At 39.7% G+C, this 18,609-nt stretch overlaps 1 protein-coding gene across 4 annotated transcripts in view; it reads left to right on the top strand.

The window, feature by feature from the left end:
• POLK (DNA polymerase kappa) overlaps positions 1-18,483 on the top strand; it is a 66,619-nt gene extending 48,136 nt beyond the window's left edge. For all 4 annotated transcript variants that reach the window (XM_075128524.1, XM_075128525.1, XM_075128523.1 and 1 more), the window contains exons 8-15: positions 680-804; positions 1,027-1,193; positions 5,649-5,681; positions 11,263-11,359; positions 12,718-12,889; positions 14,481-15,434; positions 16,748-16,799; positions 16,967-18,483. In XM_075128524.1, the coding sequence (XP_074984625.1) occupies positions 680-804; positions 1,027-1,193; positions 5,649-5,681; positions 11,263-11,359; positions 12,718-12,889; positions 14,481-15,434; positions 16,748-16,799; positions 16,967-17,051 (1,685 nt within the window). In that variant the 3' untranslated portion in view covers positions 17,052-18,483. The remainder of the gene's footprint in view (positions 1-679; positions 805-1,026; positions 1,194-5,648; positions 5,682-11,262; positions 11,360-12,717; positions 12,890-14,480; positions 15,435-16,747; positions 16,800-16,966) is intronic.
• The last annotated feature ends 126 nt before the right edge of the window (positions 18,484-18,609 follow it).

The raw sequence follows: 18,609 nt of genomic DNA, 5'->3' as shown, positions 1-18,609 counted from the left end.
TGAACTGTAATTGATTGAGATACCTCATTCATATTTAGACCAAACATAACTTCTCTTCCACACCAAGCTTTCTCTTTTACTGTAAATTACTGTCATACTAATGTGAAATCATGTACCAAGTTGCAGAAAACTTTGCGTTTAAAGGAACGTAACCCCTCATCACTTAATTATATATATTGCATTTATATATAGTCCCTTTCATCCTGCATATCTCAAAGTATTTTATACACCTAACCTGATGTACAAACTATATACAATGAGTGCTTTAGCCACTATTTCATAACTAAAATGAAACATAGCAGTTCTCATGTGCCTATTCTTTCAAAAAGTGCCGAAGGACTGTAGTGACCAAAATGGGTGAAGTATCAGAGGGGTAGCCATGTTAGTCTGGACCTGTAAAAGTGGCAAAGAGTCGTGTGGCACCTCATAGACTAACAGACGTATTGGAGCATAAGCTTTTAGTCTATAAGGTGCCACAGGACTCTGCCGCTTTTACAGAATGGGTGAGAATCTCTGTTTTACATCAGTCTTCTCCTTTCTGTTCTTGTTTGGTCTTTGCCACGCATAGAATGACTAATTTTACACCTTTAAATCTAGGAACATTGAAATGGAAGATTGAGACTTGTGGTTAAAATGTTTGTTGTGTTTCTTTCTTTTGTTTTGTTCGTTTGTTTTTAAGGAATTGCTCCAAATATGACTTTGGCAAAAATGTGCAGTGATCAGAATAAACCTAATGGACAGTACAGAATCTCCCCTGATAGGCAATCTGTAATGGACTTCATCAAAGATTTACCCATTAGAAAGGTGAGAATATTATCAAATTTACTATACACTGATGTCCTCCTTACATGAATGCTAGTGTTCTAAAACAGATCATTTACTTAAAGATAATTTCATTTCTTCAGTGCCAACCTAGTTCTAAAAATGTGTTTGAGTTGAATTATACTGAATGTTAAACATTAAGCATTTATCCAAAGATTTCAAAAATTCCAATTTCATTGAGACACATTAATTCTTGTTCTTCAGGTGCCTGGTATAGGAAAAGTAACAGAAAAAATGCTAAAAGCTCTTGGAATTCTGACTTGCACTGAACTTTACCAGCAGAGGACACTGCTTTCTCTCCTTTTTTCAGAAACATCTTGGCATAATTTCTTGGATGTCTCACTTGGTTTGGGTTCAATGGATTTGGAAAAGTATGTCTTGGTATATGCTTTGCTGCGTGTACTTTACGTTTTGTTAAATATTTCCCCAAGTGTGTTACACATGTTACACATTGTGAGTGTTATAAGATAGATTTGCTGGGGTTGACATTAAAAATATCTGTCAGGTAAGTTTGGATAGTATCGTATATAAAAATTGTGACTGTTAGTAATATCTTACACATAACGCCTGCTTTATTGCTGTACAAATGTTAACTTACAAAGCAACCACTTTTTAAAAAGTGTAGGATTTGTTAATGTATGGCTCTTTGGAGTACACAGAATAGGTAGAGAGCTTATAGAAACCAAAATCCCTGTCTGGTTTATGAAATCTAAATGGTCTGCCAAACAAAGCTCTGGCCATGCATGCATACCAAGAAAATGAATAGTGCCTAGTTTGAGACAGCTGTACGGTGAGCACATGTTGTTGAGAACAGGGTTCTCAACCTTTTTCTTTCTGAGGCCCCCTACAACATGCTATAAAAATTCCACGGCCCACCTGTGGCACAAGAACTGAGTTTCTGCATATGAAAGCCAGGATCGGCATTAGGGGGTTGCAAGGAGGGCAATTGCCTGGGGCCCCTGTGAAGCTAAGCTGCTCAGGCTTTAGCTTTATCCCCCGGTGGTGGGGCTCAAGGCCTCAGGCTTCAGCCCTATGCACTGGGGCTTCAGCTTTCTGACCTGGGCCCCAGCAAGTCTAATGCTGGCCCTGCTTGGTGGACCCCCTCAAACCTGCTCACAGCCCCACAGGGGGCCCCAGACCCCTGCTTGAGAACCACTGTTTTAGAATAACCTTTGTTGTCGGTAGCTACCGGTGTGCTGCCTGCTCTTGTTCGATGATGATAACAGTCAGCTGCATGCGTGTTCCCTCTGTGTGCTGCCCCAGCTCTGCGCAGATAGCTAACACAGCAGACCTTGAGAGAACCCCCAAAAACCACAGACTCTAATAAGGCACAAAGGAACCCAAGCCAGGTTTATTGTCATACGAAGCATGGTAATAGTTCCCTATAGACTCTACAGGGCATACTACGAATTTGTGCTCCCTGGCAGTGGACACAGCTCAGTCAGTGGCGGGACACTCCACTGCCCCCTAGGCTGGACAACGATGTGCACTCGCGGACCTACTTTTATACAGTTGCAGGACAGATTACTCACCATAGTTCAAATGAATCTATCCATCTTGTTGTCCTTTTGACCCTATCTTTGAGATGCACCTGTCTGTTCCTGGTTATGTCTGTGGAGTGTTCGGATGCCATCTTGGCACACGTTCCTCTCACTAGCACTTATGTGTGTGTGCACGTGCTTCTAACAACCTTTTCTTGCCAACTTCTGTGAGTGGGACCTGCCTCTGGCTCACAGCCCAGCTTTGCTTAACACTGCCTGGAAGTATTTTGGTTCAGGCTTCAGGCCTCAGACTGGGCCTCTGATACAAGAGTTTATGTTTCAGGGCCTTCTCTTACTACAACCTTATCAATACTAAAATGGATTACGAGATATGTCATACATATAACTAACCTAAACAGGGTTTATTTTATTATAATTATTTAGCTTCATCATAGAAGTGCACAAGTATTTCTTCCATGTAGTTAATACACCTTCGCTATTCATAATTATTCCTATATGATCTTAAAACAAACACACAGTGTCAGATCTTCAGCTGGTGTAAATTGTCACAGCTCCATTGACTTCAATTGACTACATCAGTTGAGGATCTGTCTCTAGTTTCTATGTCTTCTACCGTGTTTAAATATAATTTTTTAAAATTGATAGTATGATCAACTCTGAATTTGTTGGGGTGGAACCCAATGTTTGTCTGTCTTTCTTCATATCTAATCTAATCCATAGTATTTCTGAAGCTCCTATCATCATAGTATCTAAATGCTGCCCTTATAGGCTCCTAATGGAGAAAAAAGAGGGTCCAATATCTGCTCAAAAACTATCACCCTCCCACAGGCCTGCCTTGAATGCAAATACACATCCTCCCATCACTCTAAAGCCACTGAACATTTTGCCATTCTGCTCATGTTTAGTAACCAAGAGCCCTAGTTAAAGATTCTGAAACCCTTTCTTTTTAATCCTGCCATGCTGTTGCTTTTGGGTATGTCTGCACTGAAAGTGTGTGTGTGGGGTGAGGGAGAGGGGGTAAGCCTGTGACAGCAAGTCTTAAACTCTGAGTCAACTGATTCATGCTTATGGGGCTCATGCTACAAAGCTAAAAATAGCAGTGTAGACATTCCCTCTTGGGCTGAGGCCCAGACTCTGAGACCGTGTTCTCTCGCTGCGTTTCAAAGTCCAGGCTCCAGACCAAGCAGGAACATCTGCATTGCTATTTTTGGCTTGTAGTACAAGCCCCAAGAGCCTGAATCAGTTGACCTGGGCTCTGAAACTCATTGCCGTGTTTTTTTTGTTTTAATTTCTAATGTAAATAAAACCAAGCAGTGTAGATGTACCCTAAGAGAATTTGGAGCCTAAAACCATTTTCAAAAGTGCTTTGGCACTTAGACTAAATCTCACTGAAAGTCACTGGGACTTAGGCTCCAAAAGCTCTTAAGCACTTTTGAAAATATTACCTCTTGTTCTTACCATTGCTTCTCTGGTATTAACAGAATGAGAAATCCTTCCTTTAAGACTGAAAAATAATCTCATAAGTAGTCAAAAGAAATACAGCTGTTTAACAGCACACATTTTGAAAAACAGTTTGGGGGCTCTTTTTAGGTTTGAAAAGCACAGTATAAATGTAAGCTATCATTTATTTAAAAAAATAAAAATAAAAAAGTCTTCACACCACAAAAGCTTAGATCAATAAAAAACACCACAAATCTTTGTACTTTTTCCAAAGTACATAGTAAATTTATATCTTTAAAGGTGACTTGTGAAGGATAACATAGATTGTCCAGTTTTTCTTTATGATGGATAAAGAAAGCCTGAAAGTTTTTGTTTTTAATTACAAAAATAATCTGCTTGATTTTATTTACATTAGAAATCAAAGTCCTGTCTGGTCTTGAGGACTTCATAATGACTGTGAAAAGTTAAAGCAATAGGGACATTTATAAGAACGAAGAACAAAAACATTAAGTCATCAGAAAGGCAAGAGATTTTTTGTCAAACTGTTTTAAAGCTTTGTTTTTTCTTTGGTTTTGTTAATACATATTTTAACTTCAGTGATGAACATTTTGGAGAAAGCAAGCCTTTGTTAAAGTTTCAATCCTTGCTCCTTCCAAAGATGTTTGAGTATACGGTAAATATCCCAGAGAGCTCTCAGATGATTGTATCTAATTTTTTTGGAGAACAAACTTGATATTCCTGATCCAGGCAAAAATAAGCCAAAATTAATTAAAAAAAAAAAAAAAAGCCTGAAGACACATTGGTTTATACTATATCTCATAAAAAGTGACAAAAGGCATACAAGCCCCACTTAAAAGAAATCCTTTACAAGTCACTTTTTTAAAGGATGAAAGTCTGATTCAACTGGAAAGAGGATTTTCCTCTTTTTTTTAAAAAAAAAATAAGATTGGTATATTCATGATTTTAGTAGAAGCACTTTGCGAGAGATAGTGAGTCAAGAAAGTGGAAGAATTGTATGTAATCTATTAATTTGTTTTTAAAGCCCCAAAGCCCTTCTGGTCACTAATGGGTATGGCTGACTCATAGTGCAAATGGTTAATTGTATTAACAGCCATTACTGATCTACAGTTTCTTTCTTCATCTGTAATATACACAATTTTAAGAGGAAGAAAAATTCCCAGTTTTCCATTTCCTTGCAATGCTGATTTATGCAAGGTTCTCAGAAACGTTAACATTCAAATCCCATAGAAAAGATTACAATTATACACTGAAATCTTCTTGGTTAACTATGAAGCAGTGGGGGCAAAAGACATATCTGACTTCAAGACAAAGCTTGATAAAGTTTATGGAGGAGATGATATGATGGGATAGCTTAATTTTGGCAATTAATTGATCTTCGACTAGTAGCGGAAGATATGCCCAATGGCCTGTGATGGGATGTTAGATGGGGTGGGATCTCAGTTACTACAGAGAATTCTTTCCTGGGTGTCTGGTTGGTGAGTCTTGCCCACATGCTCAGGGTTTAGCTGATCACCATATTTGGGGTCGGGAAGGAATTTTCCCCCAGGGCAGATTGGCAGGCCCTGGGGGTTTTTCACCTTCCTCTGCAGCGTGGGGCACGGGTCACTTGCTGGAGGATTCTCTGCACCTTGAAGTCTTTAAACCACGATTTGAGGACTTCAATAGCTCAGACATAAGTTAGGGGTTTGTTACAGGAGTTGGTGGGTGAGATTCCATGGCCTGCGTTGTACAGGAGGTCAGACTAGATGATCATAATGGTCCCTTCTGACCTTAAAGTCTACGATTCTAAGGGGTTATTAAAAAAATTAAAAATTCTCTGTGAAAATGACTTAAGTTTATGAACACATTTTTTCTTTTTTAAAGGTATGGAGAAAGAAAAAGTATGAGCACTGAACGGTATGTATGATAATGTTAGTATCTAAAAAACGATGACATTAATCACTAACTTAACTAAAACTAATCATTGTAAAATAATGTAGTTGAGTCATCACATTTATTTGACTTGTTGCCTGATCTACTGATTGTGTATTATTTATATCGATTACTTACTAATTCCCCATAAACATTCTGAGGCTTGGTAGATTCTTGTCCCAAGATCAGGCCCAGTAGCATTAGAATTACTGTTCAGCTGAAAACCCCAGTGTGCACAGTTGCAACACGCACACTTAGGAAAAGCTTTTTGAATTTGAAATAGTTTTATTAACACAATTAGTAAAGTCACAAACACTCCAACCCAGCAAGGTAGATAAAGATAATACAGAATGTGTGTCTGAGCAACCACTAAAGGACAAAAAGGACCCAAAATGTTAGTTGTCATTCTCACTGGTCACCATCATTACCAGTAGTCATCAGCCTGACATCTCCCAAAAGTTACATCTCCCAAGGCACACCGACTGAGATACAATTTAATAATGTGTTACACTGACTCCACTATGCCTAATGCATATTCAGTAGGGATTTCTCTCCTTTTTCTTATTTGTATTTCCTCACCCTACTAATGTTGGGGGGTGCCCTTTTTCCATATGTTACTAGTCTGTTTACCTCAAGCTTATTAGCATATATGTCAATTAGTTAGCATGGCAGTCCTGTGGTCAGACATATGCTGATGTTCCTAATTTAAAATATCCCAAGCTGGTATAAACTAGCATCTTGTGGTTATCGGTCAGCAGTTCAGTCATTACAGCATTCTTTCTTGTGATATCTTATGATCATAGAATATCAGAGTTGGAAGGGACCTCAGGAGGTCATCTAGTCTAACCCCCTGCTCAAAGCAGGACCAGTCCCCAATTTTTGCCCCAGATCCCTAAATGGCCCCCTCAAGGATTGAACTCATAACCCTGGGTTTAGCAGGCCAATGCTCAAACCACTGAGCTATCCCTCCCCCCTCGAGGTCAGTGTAAGGTCGAAAGCTTGTCTCTTTCATCAACAGCATTTGGTCTAATAAAAGACATTACCTCACCCACCTTGTCTCTCTAGTTTTTAGAGATATTATTTCCATTTGTTATAATTCATTAATTATACATCTGGGGAAAGAAATAAAATACTTCTTATTAAAGGAAGCCTCTATGTTCATAGAATATCAGGGTTGGAAGGGACCTCAGGAGGTCATCTAGTCCAACCCCCTGTGCAAAGCAGGACCAATCCTCAATTTTTTGCTGTAGATCCCTAAATGGCCCCCTCAAGGATTGAACTCATAACCCTGTGTTAAGCAGGTCAATGCTGAAACCACTGAGCTATGCCTCCCCAGCTAGGGTTACTCCTGGTTAGCTGTTTATGCTAAGGCTTTTGGACCTTATGTCTTGTTTAGCTCAGCTATTAGGCCTTGTAGGCTTATTATTTATTACTTAACTTATACCAAGACCTTACCTAGCAATACATATACCTGTAGAGGCTAAGACATCAGATAGTACAATCCTATAATGTTAGTTGATATTTTATGTGTATTAGGAGAGCTAAGTTTATGTTTAGTAACTTTACTACATAAGAGTCAAACTTCCTGTCCTTGCCTTCAGGGTCCTGCATAACTTTTTTCCTACCAGTTTTCCACCCTCCATTCCACCTGATTGCTTTAAATGAGAAGAAAGCATCAGGTTTCTTTTCTTAGGCCATCATCTAGGGTGAAAGTGTGGGGCTTCTGACATTACCTAAGAAGTAAGTAAACATCAGTGTAAGCAGCTCTGTGTATTTATAGATATGCAGATATATATGGATTGGTCTTGTGCTCCAGTGGAGCATCTAAATTATTTCCTTTTCTGCTAAACTGTTCTGACTATACTCTAAAGGAGTATTTATCTTTTGCCCCATAAAATGTATACTATCAACAGCAACTTGTTTTTTCTCTTGATGCTGATGTAACTTCTCCAGATGTAAGCTATAGGTTTGGTGAACTCCAATAGCAGTTCACAAAGTATTTGTGTATAGTGACAAAAATTTTAAAAGTGTCTTAGGCCTGGGCTTCACTAGGGTATTGTGTACCAGTGTAGATATGCTGTTATAGATACCACCCGTGACTGTCAATGGTGCAGCTTCCCCAGGTATCTCCTGAGTCCCAGACCAGTGACTTTTGTTCTCTTCTCCTTAAATTCTGCTAGTCTCCAAGCAAATCAATTTGACTTTTCCACCCTGATATAATCCCATATCTGAAATCTCAGTCATGTGTTCACCACCTTTGACACCTTTCCTGCCCCCAATTCACCTTCTGCTCAGGATCTCACTGATTTTTTCAAAGAGAAAACTGACAAAATCCAACATGACCTCATCTTTCCCTTCTTCCAGTCTCTCCTCTTCCCCTGTTATCCACACCAAGATTTCCTGTCTACTTTTCTCCATCAATTCCTTTGCCTGTCCTAGAAACCTTTCACCCCTTGTGCGTCCAGCCTGTGCACTGAATGAGGCGGGTCCTGCAGAAAAAATAGTTTGCGATCATGTAATTAAAGACTGTATCACAATACATACACACCAGGTGGAAAGCTTAAGGTTGCACAAGCAACTGTAAATGTAGCATTTCCTAACTGTCATGTGCTTAATTTTATAATGTAAAGTTCTTTAAACGTAGGTTGGGGTTTTTTTGTGTGTGTCCTCCTTGTTTTTTTTTAAAGGAAAATAACAAAATCTATTTTGTACAACTGTAACAAACACTCTGTTATGCATCAGCAGCCATGTTTGAATCCTGAAAATTCTACACAGTTTGAGGTATAGGATTATGTTAGCTATGAGAAGGAGAAGATGGTTATCCCACAGGGATGATGGGCAACTGGCAGCCATATGCTGGATCTGAATAGGGTGACCAGATAGCAACTGTGAAAAAACGGGACAGGGTGTGGGGGGTAATAGGTGCCTATGTAACCCTTCTGCCCGTCAGAGTTGGCAGCAACAAGGGCCGGGTTCAATATCTAGGGGATCCATTCCAATAACACAATGCAAACCGGCTCGAGCCCCCACCCAGTGACCTGGGACAAATACATACCACCCCCACTGGGCGCCACCCAGAGGCAATACTTCCCCTCTCGCAAGCACCTAGTCTGAGTGTAGCAAAAAGCCTTTTAATAACAGAGAGAAACAATGTGGCATTATGTTGGGGAAACACCACCAACAGGATTCATAACACAACCCATGAGCAAAAAAACCCACCCCAAGCAAATTGGGGCATGCCCTTTCCCTTTGGTTCTTGAGTCCAGCAACCCTAAATCACCCAAAGTCCCAAAAGTCCAATGACCCAAAAGTCTCTGTCCATGGTCAGGGCAGCCCCAGAGTTCAAAAGTTTATCTGCAGAGCTTTACCTCCCAACCTGGGTGGAGATGGGGGTGGGGGTAAAAGGCACCTTACATGATCTGAAGCGGACCGCCCCACAGCTCCCTAGGCCTTCGCTTCGTTCCACCAGCCGCCCCACAAACTGCTTTGCTCAGCTCCGCTCCACAGCCCACAAGCAGCTCCCACCGTCCCACGAACTGCTCCGTTCCGTGTCCCACCAGCAGCTCCTGCCGTCCCATGAACTGCTCCACCAGCCTGCTCACAAGGCACTCCAGCCATCCCGCAAACTTCTCCACAGTATATCTTCAGGTTCCCCCACTACTTAACACAACGCTCAGTGATTTCAGCTCTTAGTCAGTTCAGCTCTTTGGTGAATTCAGCTTGTAGTAGAGGAGCCTCAGTGCTGGTGTACCATTAGCCCAAAGTAAGCTCAGCAGCATGTAACTAGACTCCTAATGAAATCAAAATTAGCTCTGATATTCTACAGTGGAGAGAGGAGGAAGTGCAACTAGCATGTAAGGCCCTCACCAAGGGGCCCATGCCACCAAGTATTAATACTTGTCCGCAACCTCTCTCAATTCACAGAGTTTTGGAACCCATGACCCTTGCCTAGCGAGTGCTACTTAGTTGATGGTGAGTCCCTCCATCATAACAAAAGGCCAAGTACAGTTCCAAGCACAGTTCCCATAGTCAGGGTAATAACAATTTATTCTTTCTGCCCCAATAACAGAGACACTGGGGATCCCACAGCAGCCAAAGTGACCATTTGGGCAGCTATGGCCTCATTCTAGGCGGGGTGGGTGTGCCTATGCAAATGAGATCGGCCCCTGAAGTTCTTTTCCACAACTTGCCACACCTCACCACCAGATGTCAGGGTGGAGTTCACCCTGACACTGCTTACACCTATATAAGAAAAAGTCCCAAAAAACGGGACTGTCCCTATAAAAACGGGACATCTGGTCACCCTACATCTGGGTAGTTGTGGAGAGCCTGGCCCATACTCAGGAGGTGTGGAAGGACTTCTTTCTGTGTGGAAAGAGTGAGAAATGGGCTAATGTGGCCATGTGCTCTCTGGGGCAGAGTGGGATAGGCAAGGTAGTTCAACTCACATGGCCCGCTCTTTTTCTCTGAGAGATAGGAGTTTAGCTCCTGCTCCCTGATGCTCTCAGTTGGGGGAGGGATGAGCTACTGGGAGTATGTGCTTGATTGGGCTCCCTGTCCATCCCGCTCACACTTCAACAGCTCTAGCAGCAACTTGATGTTCCCAGTGCAGAGTGTGGTGCTGCTGCTTTAGGAGCATTGTAGGCCCAACTTTAGAATGTTCATGTTCAGTTATTATTTTGGCAGCATGCCATCATATTTTGAGGAATGTAAGTTACAACAGGGAAATGGCAATTTTAACAATTTATATATCAGCCAAACATGAACACAAATTGGACAAGAAAAAGACACATCTCTAGCACAAGGACTTTCTCACTGCCAAATAGCAAAAGCCTATTGCAAAAAATGGAGGTGTAAGAGCTTCTCAATGGAAAGAATCTTTTACAATCGAAAGCGTTAGACAACCATGAGTGTCACTACCAATTCCCTCTATAATCACGAGACCAGCCTTCCTTTCACATTATCACTGAGAGCCCAGATACACACTTGAAAAGGTAAGTAAGTATACCCTGGAAAGGTACAGCAAAGACAGAATTAATTAAATTTTTGGCAGAAAGCTAGTTTTTCCTTCTCTGGTACTAGACATAATTACCATAACATCTGTTTCTTAGCACCCGTGTTACAGTCTTTACCTTTGATACTTGGCTCTTGGATTAATTTCCTAATCCTCTCTTCCTTCCAATGTTACACAACACTATGCGGAGAAGCTTATATACAAATGTTTTGGCTGGCTCCATGAATTCAGTTGGTATTAGCATTCTGTCTTGTATATATTTAAGCATTTATCAACCTAAATCTCATGTCTTTTCAAACACTGCATGAGAAGTGTGACTACAACACCCCATTTCTTTGTTTGGTGGGATTTGCAAACCAATTTTGTGCAGTTGTTAAATGTACATATATGTTTCTGTTTAATATAAATATACATCCTGACTTTAAAAAAAAAAAACCCTCAAACCCACAAAACTTTCTTGTTAAACTGTTCATGAAAAATTTTAAATCTTAAGGATGCATCATTTCAAAATGCATGTTGGGGAAAAAATGACTAATCTTTGTGTTCATTTAGGACATTCAGTGAAATTAACACAGTAGAAGAGCAATACCGCTTGTGTCAAGAACTTTGCAGAGATCTCGCTCAGGATCTGCAGAAAGAAGGACTTAAGGTATTTAAATCATTCTTTTCTTATTTAAAAAAAAATCAACCTCTTTGCACTATCAGGTCCCAGGTCCGCAGTGCCCTCTGTTAGCAGTAATGCTTTCTGCATTATCACGCCCTACCTTCTGGCTTCAAGGGATTCTGTTATTTTGTTCATTGATGATTAGAATAATTTAGAACAAAATTGCATTTAGCTTCAGGGGGCTATCTTGTGAGATCCTTTAAGAAGTGAAACCAATTCACCAAGTTATTTAGCATATCGTACATGTTGTTCTAAAAGCTATGTTAATTAAAAGAAGGAGTAGTAGAGCTGCATAAAAAATGGATTGCCTGGAGCCTTACTGTGGCCAAGCATGTAAATTGTAAAGCATTGAAAGGAAGTATTCCTCCTTGTCTTATCATTAGTAAATATACAGATTCTTTATTGAGCACAATATACTGTATACACTGAATTTTTACTTATTTTCTGGGAGGAACACTTCAATTATTCAACAGGGATTTTTATTGGTAAAGCAAAGAGTAGCATTCAGAGATTCCTAAAGGTACCAATGAGTCCTCTTCAGCCATGGAAGGTTGTTGCGACACAAGGATATGGAATGATAGCATGGAGAAAAAGCTTCTGTATTGACAAACAAAGGGTAAACTTGTCTAAAGCTCTGAAATGACTTGGCCTACGTCCCATTGTTTGCAGTGCTCCTAAGCCTTTAAGTGCTTTTAAAAGAGTTACCCAAACTCTTGGAGTTGGAAGAGAGATATGGTAACTACTTTTAGCTTATCACTTTACAAACACATTTTCAAGTGATTGGGATTTACGGTGCACTTATTGAATTGCATGTGCACACTTGCCTGTACAAATATTAGGGCAGATTCTCTGCCTTGTTCTGCTCCCTTTGCACCACTCAAGTGATATAAAGCGAGCAGAGACGTTGGAGATCCTTAACTGGGCATCCCCGAAGCACACAAGAGACCCTAGTAGATGTAGACTTGACATAGCTGGCATCTGCCCTTCATCTCCCAGTCCAGGAGATACATGGGAGGTGGGTAGAGACTGGGGAAGTGGCCAGAGTACATGAGCAGTATGCATCTGACAGATAGAGATAGCCAGCTGGTGCAGGTTAGAGCAGCCCCCAGCTACTCCGCTCTGGCAGCAGGCTATAGCTAGGCAGAGAGTCTTATGATAACAGGCTCTATTATAGCACACCATCCATGCTGTGTCCAGCACAAGTTGGATGCAGCAGTGAATCTAGCCCCCTGCTTTAAAGCCATTGTTTAGACACTGAAGTAGAGTTCAGCTAGGTGAAAAAAGACTTCACTTTAAAAAATTCTTCAGTACCATGTATGTTAAGTGTTTTATTTGTTTTCTAGGGTAAAACCGTTACCTTGAAACTGAAGAATGTGAATTTTGAAGTAAAAACAAGAGCTTCCACAGTGCTCTCTGCTGTTTCTACTGAAGAAGAAATATTTGCTGTTGCTAAAGATATGCTAAGGACAGAAATTGATGGTGTTGCCCCTCACCCTTTGCGGCTAAGACTTATGGGTAAAATATTTATAACTTTTTTGTTTCCTTTTTAGGGCAAGATCCCCAAGTCCCTCAGATCAAGCATGCTACACACCTGGGAACGGGCGGCATAGTTGGTTTTACCCTCCCCCCAGTAATCTTGAGAGCTGCTGGGGGCAAAGCCCCTGATGCATGTTAGAGCAGTTTCAGGGTTGCTCTAACTTGTCCTGGTGGATAGTGGGTCCCAGGGAGTTGCTCCACCAGCTGAGATTGCCTCCTCCCCAACCACTGCCGCCACGGGAACACCCTTATGCCAATATTGAGGCGCCATCCTGTGACATGGGAATCCTCAGCTTTGCCTCCTTAAAGTTTTTAAGTCTCCTTTGCACTGCATCAGGGAAGAGTTGAGTATATGGCTCTATATTTTTGACAGAGGAATGGCCTAAATTATGGTGTTTATAACTTGGTGGTGCTATATTTTGTCTGAAGTTAAGATTTCTTGCTGAAATAAATAGTATTTGTTTATTCTAAATGTAAATAGTCCACTATTCCTTTAAAAAAAAAAAAAGTAATATCCCAGTTTTAAGAAAAAGTTCAAAGAATAAATATTTTAATGGAAAATTTCATGCCAGAGACTCCAGCCAGTAGGAACAGAAGCAGATAAAACAGGGTAAAATGGGGCCCAACTGGGCCCAGGCTGCTCCCCAGCTAAACCCAAATTTTTGAAGGGGACACTCCACACTCATTCTGGGACCAATGGGATCCATGCAGTGCCACCCCTTCTCTCCTCCCATACCGCATGGTCTTTGGGAAGAATTGTAGAGAGGAGCCAGCAAGAGACTCCAGCCTCTAGGAGCAGAAGCAGCCGAAGCAGGGACCTCTGAACATTCAGAGAACTTTCTACAGTTTTGACTGGACTTGCTCTGCCCTTTGCTAATTGGTCTGCTCTTTGCTCCAGCGCATCCTCTCAGTTGCAGTCTCTTCACCTCAGCTTCACTCCACACCTACCCATTTTACTCAGTTCTACCCTGCACCCCTCAACCTCCTTCCCCTCCTAACTAAATCCATTCCCTCAACTCCACCAAAAGCTGTGGAACTAACGTGACATCTTCTGTCATCACATTGATGACTCTGCTTGTGTGTCAAGCTTCTTCCCTGTGTCTGTCTTGTCTATTTAGATTGTAAGCTCTTGGAGGCAGGGACTGTCTGCTACTGTTTGTATTGTCCCTAGCACAATCAGGCCTCATTCTCGGTTGGCCCTTAGGCGCTGCAATAAACATGATTACTAATTACTGGCATCCAGAAATAAACAACTTTAGAATTTAACTTTCCACATGACTATGTGAGGTTTATGGTATCACATGATGTTGCAATGTGGTGTTTTAAGGGCACTGAAATTCCTAGTAAACTTGAAATAGCTGGCAAATCTTCAGGACTGGTAGTAAAATTGTAATTGCTTTGTGATCAGCTGCTAACACATGTACATAATACAGTTTCTGTTATAAGATACCTATTTATATTGAGTGGCTTTGTTTTGCAAAACTTTTTGATGCCCATTAGTATTAATTAAGTTTTAGTTTTATTTATCAGTTACAATTACATTTTTATTTGTCTTGTTTGTCATGTTCAGGTATACGAGTATCAGGGTTTCTAAATGAAGAAGAAAAGAAATACCAACAGAGGAGCATTATCAATTTCTTAAAGCCAGGAAAACAAGCAAATGCTTCTCTGCTTCAGCCAGGGAAATCCAGCCATGAACATTTTACAAAAGCTTCAGAAACATCTCACAGAGAGAGTTTTTTTGATAAAAAGCGAGCTGCAAGGCAACAAAGCAACCAGGAGCTTCTTATAAACAAACCTGCAAACAAGCAGAACTCACATGATATAAAATCATCAGTAAATACTATGGAAGAAACAAATGATGCCATAGGCTCAGAGAATTTGAATGAGTGTCATAGCCTCACTTGCCCTGTTTGCTTTAAGGAGCAAAGAGACAGCAATTTAGAAGCACTTAACAGACATATTGACAAGTGCCTCAATGGGACACTGGTAAAAGATAATGCAGAAATATCAACGAGTGAGAATTCATGGGAAAATGCATATCATTTTTCTCCTGACACTAAAAAGAAAATATTTGAAATGTGTCAAAAAAATAAAATGAACAAATCAGTGGATACAGTACAGTTAACAAAAGTAGCTGACAACTCTACCAGCAGTAACACAGAAGCATTCCATAAAGTAGTAGCTAATACTAGCAAGGAAAGAGAGCATAGTCTGCTTAGTGAAACTGCTAGCAACATGTACCTAGAACAGAATTTTTCTTCCAAAATCATTTCATTGGAAAATGCAGAATACTTTGAAAAGTCTGAATGTACACAAGAAACTCAGCCTTCCTACTCCTCTGGAGCCATCAGAGACAATGTTCTGGTTTGTCCAGTTTGTAACGTGGAACAAAAAACAACTGACCTTTCATTGTTCAACAGACATGTGGATGTTTGCTTAAATAAAGGCATTATCCAGAAGTTGACAGAGCAAATAGTTTATCCAGTTAAGAGTCAAATTATGGAAAATTCAAAGTCAGTTGGTGAGTATTTAAGTTAAGAATGTCACCTTTTAAAATTGCCCCATCCAATATACAATAGGATTTTTAAGGAATGTGTTGTACATTTTAGGGTTCTGAGTCTGGTACAGCTATTGAATTTTAAGAAGACCTGTGTAAAGGGGTTGGCTATTTCCATTTGAAAAATACCAAATTCCTTTGTATGACATGAATCAGTTTGGTGTATTACGGGTTTCAGAGTAACAGCTGTGTTAGTCTGTATTTGCAAAAAGAAAAGGAGTACTTGTGGCACCTTAGAGACTAACCAATTTATTTGAAAAGGAGTACTTGTGGCACCTTAGAGACTAACCAATTTATTTGAGCATAAGCTTTCGTGAGCTACAGCTCACTAGTATGCATCCGCTGAAGTGAGCTGTAGCTCACGAAAGCTTATGCTCAAATAAATTGGTTAGTCTCTAAGGTGCCACAAGTACTCCTTTTCTTTTTGTGAATACAGACTAACACGGCTGTTACTCTGAAACCAATTTATTTGATCATAAGCTTTCGTGAAGTGAAAGCATCCGATGAAGTGAGCTAGCTGTAGCTCACAAAAGCTTATGCTCAAATAAATTGGTTAGTCTCTAAGATGCCACAAGTACTCCTTTTCTTTTTGGTGTATTACTTTGCCACTAATTGGCTTGCTTTTACTTTGTCTTTTTGATTATGGAGAGTTAACTTTGGAATTGGCTCAATAAATAGGACAAGATTAGAGACCTACGACTAGTATTTAGGAAACTGTTCAAATGTGCGTCCTTTCTGATCCAACATGAGAAAGTTGCCAAGCATATTTATAAAGCTATAATAGCAGCATTATACTATATGTGACTGTTTTTACAAAGATGATTTCCTAAAATACTGGTGTAGATCTCCCTAGCTATGCAGGCAAGTTGTGGTATAGAAGAAATGCTGTATATTAGTGAAGATTTTTTAATAGTTTTATTCCCAGAAAGACCAACAGTGTAAAACAAACATGAATTTCAGTAGGCCATCTTGGAAATCAACAGCATTACATTCTGTTACAGAAATCTGTGATCACATTCAAATTTATTCCTTAATTTGTTATTGGGCTAAAGGGCTTTTTTGTTTTTACTTATTTTGAATATAATTGACAGTACTAAGGAAATGATCAAATGTTATCTGCTTGGTAAAAGATTCAATCCAACTGCTTCAGAAAATAATAGGAAGGAAATTCTTCATCTAGAACTTTCCTCCTAAAAGTTCTGCTAGTCATGCAGCTCCCTGCTGTGCTCATTGTGTGTTTAAATAATTTATTTTGATGTTCACAAATTGTTCTTTAGGAAGCATGGGCAGAGGACATCAATATATGAATCCCACAACAGGAACAAAAAGGTACGATAGATCTCCTCAAGCGTCCATGTACTTGTGTTTGAAAGTCAAGCTAGCAAACTATTCAGTGTTGTAAAAGTTACTTTAGGTGGTTTTATATTTGTTTGTTTTTGGCTTTTTGGTGGGTGTTTTGCTTTGTTTGTTCCTAATGTGTTCTTTTTTTATTTTAGGCCTGGACTAATGACACCACAGTCAACACCAAAGAAAGCCAAACCAAGTACTTCCAAACAAACGATTGAAACATTTTTAAAATGATGGTGTAACACTTTATCATATATGAAGAATTTCATAATCAGTGTTTTATTATTCAAATTAGTTTGGTGCAGGTGAAGGATTGGACTCTGATACTTGTCACTTTGGAACCCCTGTAAACCTCCGCTGGAGAAATACAACATTTGAGACAAAATAATAAATGATCCACCAGGGACCAGAACATTGAATTAATTTTCCACTCAAATCATTTTTTCACAATAGTTTTTGTCTAAATTATATCTGTGGAAAAAAGAGCATGCTCAGAGCGGGCTTTGTTTTATCTTGACATAGTGGACACTCAGGGTATGGAAGTCACCAGCAATTCAACTTAGGTTGCTAGTGACCGATAGTTAATACATGATGACTGTTTGTTAACCAGTGTGAAATGAGGTTGGATTGAATTCAGTTTCTGGTGGCCAGATATCCACAGCACAAAACAACTGGTACTCATTGATGTCCCTGTTGATATTCTCCATAGGATTGGGCCCCAAATCCAACTCTCATTGAAGTCAGTGGAAAGCCTGCCACTGACTTCTGTAGGAACTGATGGGCCAGGTGTGTAGGGCTCAGTCCTGAACAGTGTTTGGCACTCTTGTGGTATGTTGAGTGACCTCAACACCCACTGACTACAAACACCTTGCAGGATCAACCCCTTCAATGAGCATGGAGTGTGAGACACCCCCAGAATAGGTATGGGGTGTACTGGCTGTGCCTCACTGGTTCTAGAGATAGAGAGAGCTTCAGATTCCTATGCAGTTGTCAAACCAGCACCTTTCAAAAGCAAATTCACTTTAAGAAAAGTTAAGGATAAACTAGTACAGTGATAATGTGACTGATGTGCAAATATGTATGACATTGAAATAATAATCCTGAATATATTAAGACAGGAAATAACCTTCCTTCTTTTGCTCACATTTTTCTCTTTGAAGAGACATAGTTTATGAAAAATACTTTTTGTAGTTTCTTATAAACCATGTTTTTATGAATATATGTAAGGGGGGAAAGCTGTAAGGTACACTTATGTATTTAAAATACTCTATTTACATTCTTTACTTCCCAAAAATTCAACTGTTTAAATATTTAGTGTCAATTTATAATCAAATATGCTTATAACGTAATATTTTTTCAAGCAAGTCACTTTGTAATAATGAGAGAATTCTTAGAGTTTATTTTTTTTAAAAATCATTAAAATATGAAGTAAAATGGCATCTCAAAAGAAAATATCCACCACAAATAATGCATTTGTGAACATTAGCTATGTGAGGACTTTTTTCCTTTAAAAAAAAATACAGCTGCTCTGGTTTTATGAATCTGGCTGTCTCTCAATTTACATCTGTTTAAATACAATGTGATAAACCTTTATCTGGATTGCTTGATTACTTTTTTATCTTCTGCTAACATGGGACTTAAGTCAATAAAAAAGTGTAGAAGCCAAGTGTATTTTTCTTTTTCTGAGCATAGCTTTATAGAAGTAGGTTTTACATATGTTGCACGTTGTTAAAGGAGAAGGAAACAACCACAGTTATTTGAACAGATGAAATAAGTTTGTTTTGGCACTGGC

This window comes from Caretta caretta, chromosome 5 (genome assembly GCF_965140235.1).
Source record: "Caretta caretta isolate rCarCar2 chromosome 5, rCarCar1.hap1, whole genome shotgun sequence".
NCBI classification, from domain to species: Eukaryota; Metazoa; Chordata; order Testudines; family Cheloniidae; genus Caretta; species Caretta caretta.
The sequence above is the reverse complement of the archived record's forward strand: the minus strand, read 5'-3'. Positions and strand labels throughout refer to the sequence as shown.